This window comes from Dinoponera quadriceps, unplaced genomic scaffold (assembly GCF_001313825.1).
Source record: "Dinoponera quadriceps isolate SergipeBrazil2010 unplaced genomic scaffold, ASM131382v1 scaffold717, whole genome shotgun sequence".
NCBI lineage: Eukaryota > Metazoa > Arthropoda > Insecta > Hymenoptera > Formicidae > Dinoponera > Dinoponera quadriceps.
In genome coordinates this window covers 461,694-464,842 of record NW_014555639.1, presented here as the reverse complement: position 1 = coordinate 464,842, position 3,149 = coordinate 461,694, and the positions used below count along the sequence as shown (strand labels likewise).

General features: G+C 43.3%; 1 protein-coding gene across 1 annotated transcript in view; it reads left to right on the top strand.

Annotated features, from left to right (window-relative positions):
* Window positions 1-2,591, top strand: part of LOC106744992 — a 7,012-nt gene extending 4,421 nt beyond the window's left edge. The window contains exon 4 of the mRNA XM_014620185.1: window positions 2,169-2,591. Within this exon, the coding sequence (XP_014475671.1) occupies window positions 2,169-2,591 (423 nt within the window). The remainder of the gene's footprint in view (window positions 1-2,168) is intronic.
* Window positions 2,592-3,149: the final 558 nt, after the last annotated feature.

The following is a 3,149-nucleotide window of genomic DNA, read 5'->3' as shown; positions in this document are numbered from 1 at the left end:
AGTTATTTCTTTTTTTCTGAAGCAATGTTGTGCCAATATGATTTCAAAATCATGTTCTACACATTCAAACCCCTAAATGTATCTTGTTTCAATCACTAATTCAATTTAAATCTTTAATATAACGAAATATCTCATGATGAGAATATTCGAAAAATTCTCATTTTTCTGACAGCCGTATCTTTTTTTTCGGAGGCAACATTTTATAAATCAGATTAAAAAATTGTGTTCAACACACATGAAAATTCCTAGTTACAAAGTTGATACGGGTTATATTATTAACCCGCTCTGTATTACCAAAGTTTAATTCATATGGTAAAAACTTTTTACCATATGAATTAAATAATCATGCAGTTTGATTTGACAACTGATTCATGTAATATGTAAATTCAATTCAATACGTATTCAATATTAACATTTTTGAATCTTCTACAATACAGATGCAGGAAAAAATGCACCACGTTCAAACAAAAATTTTTAAATTATATTAGAAAATTACATTGCATATTTGTACAAATATTTTCAAAAGAATTCTTCTCATCGTGATAGCACTCTTATCATCATTCGTATTGCCATGCTTAAATGCAGGATACGTCAGCCGTATTACGATTAAACAAATTTAATCGTCTTCCAAGTAATACATACACGTTTCAAAAACATTTTATAAGCGTTTTTCCGAAACGTTTTATAACTGACATCTAGATACGTTTCTTACGAATTAAAATATCCATTCGGAAAACGTTCACTGAGACGTTTCTTTCCCGACAAAAGGGCGTTTTAGAAACGTTCTACCGTCCATTACTAGAAACTATTTTAAAATTATTTTTCTTAAGGATGAAAAAAGCTCCCAGAATTTCCAGAGACAACTGCAATCTATTTATAATACAACAAAGAAACAAAAGAGTCACTTCATACATTTACATCGCTCTGTGGTTTCGATCCCGATCGACGGCTGGTCATTGATTTACTTCCTAACCACGGATCTCCTCGCCACTTTATCTCGGTGGTCGGACGGATATCAATAATTCCAATATTTCTGACGACACATCTGTAATTCATATGATGTATCCTTACTTTGCTCAAGTGATAAAAGTGAGTTGAGGATATAGGTCGTCGAAGGAAAAGGATTAAGCAGAGATTTAAATGTAAGCGTCTTGAGACTGCACACTGACGCGGTTTTAGCTATTTTATAGTACAACATAGCGGTTCGTAAACCTTGTTTCGATCGGCTCGAGATGTATCTCGGTTAGGTTATTACTCGGCGTCGACAGCCGACTATTCCAAAGAGTCGATTATGATCGAGGTAAGTATGTCGTAACAATATATTTGTTTTTCCGCTGTTTTCCTCTCCGCTTCAGCGCCCATCCATCTACCGCGATACCGGCGCGACATCGTCGAGCAACTTCCACTTTTGACACTGTCGACGATTGAGACTCACGCGACCCACTTACTACGTTCCTCGTGCGCTTCGTTTTGAGCACGTTCGGCAACGTACGGTGCCGCGTAACGGACGTACGCGGGACGTAAAATTAGCCATATTGAGCGAAATCGGCCAATAAAAGTCGTACGATAGACATTGGCCGCGATAATTACATCTAACAGTAGGGGAATGCTATTCTTCGACCATGTAAAGCGCGTGCCGGCGGCATATTTCCGGACGCGGAGTGCAAACCGGTAGTCAACAGTCGGCATAGGAATATCTGGACGCAATATTCTTTATGAAGGGAAGGTGGTATTACACAATTAATAGAAAAAGTCTCTGTTGATGTAATCGAACAAGAGTCAGGCGGAAATTCGACCGTGACCGAAAACATTCGTCTGAACGGTCAGCTGTGCCGAAACTCGGTAGTTCAAAACAATCGACTGAACGATAATCACATATAATAAAAATTCTCCCACGTCTAAATCTCTTCGTTCCCACGATCGAATCTTCCGTCCGGTCTCTGTCATTCCCAGAATCAGCCGAAAATTCAGTTGCACTAACGGTATTATTTTCCCCGTGCGTGGAAACAATCTCTGTTCGGAGATTGAATAGGGGCGAACATTCGGTGAGAAATACTTCGTTGCTTAAAAGAAGACAAGTAAACTGAGTGTAATCGCTTTAACAATAGTAACGGTAGTTTCCTTTGAGCAAAGAAAACGGGGAAAAACATCGTTTGTCTGGCCGGCAGGTCTTCCACGAGATCCCGACGAGCTCGCTCCTCCTCACGAACTACGACCCGTTCTACTCGCCCTTGCTGTCGCGCCTCGACGCCGTGTTCTCGCGCCTCGGGCACAACACGGAGGGCTGCAGGGAGTACGCGGTGTGCGCGATGTATCGGAGCCCGGCGCGGTACGCGCCCTACTCGAACCTCGTGTCGGCCCAGCTGTCGAGGGAGCTGAACGAGCTGAGGAAGCCCAGCAGCGACAATCCCGATGTGCTGCGCTTCTTCAGGTACATGAAGGCCGCCAAGGACGGTCAAGACGGTGTCAAGTGCGAGGAGCTCTACGCGAATTGCGCGAACGCTCGCGAGGATCCGAGCTTGAAGCAGAATCAGGCGATGCTGGCGACCTACCAGGACATCAACAAGCTCGTGCAGGCTCGGAAAATCTGAGAAGTCGCGCGCGGATCTTCTCTTATTCGTGTCTTCGATGTCCTCGAGACGTGGATGTGACGAAGAAGAAGAAGAAGATGAAAATGTGCGATCGTTTTTCCCGCAGATATCCTCTGTGTATGATAGTCGGAACGATCGGATGCGCTAGCGCAGTTGCTGAGCTACCTCAGCGTCTGCTCTAACGATTCAGCATCCGTCCGTTCGTAGACGTTCGCTCGCGCGAAGCGGAAGTTCACAGTGGTGGGTCATCGTGGAGTAACTCGCTCGAGCCGCCGACCCTCAGGGTGGAAGAGAGACAGGCATCGATCAGAGTGCGTTCCAGCTTTTGAATCCGTCCTAATCTGCTACTGTGCGAGCCTTCAGTTTCCGTGACCGAATCTGTACTCTTGATGTATCGCGTACAGTTTTCTAAGTTATCGTCCGTGGTACGGAAGAATTCCTTCAAGTTTCAATACTCAGCTGGTATCAGGTTCCGCTTGAGATTCTAAGAACTTTTATTGATCTTCTTTTATGGAAATTTAGCGATTAAATAAGTCCGTATGAATAATAGTTGGAACA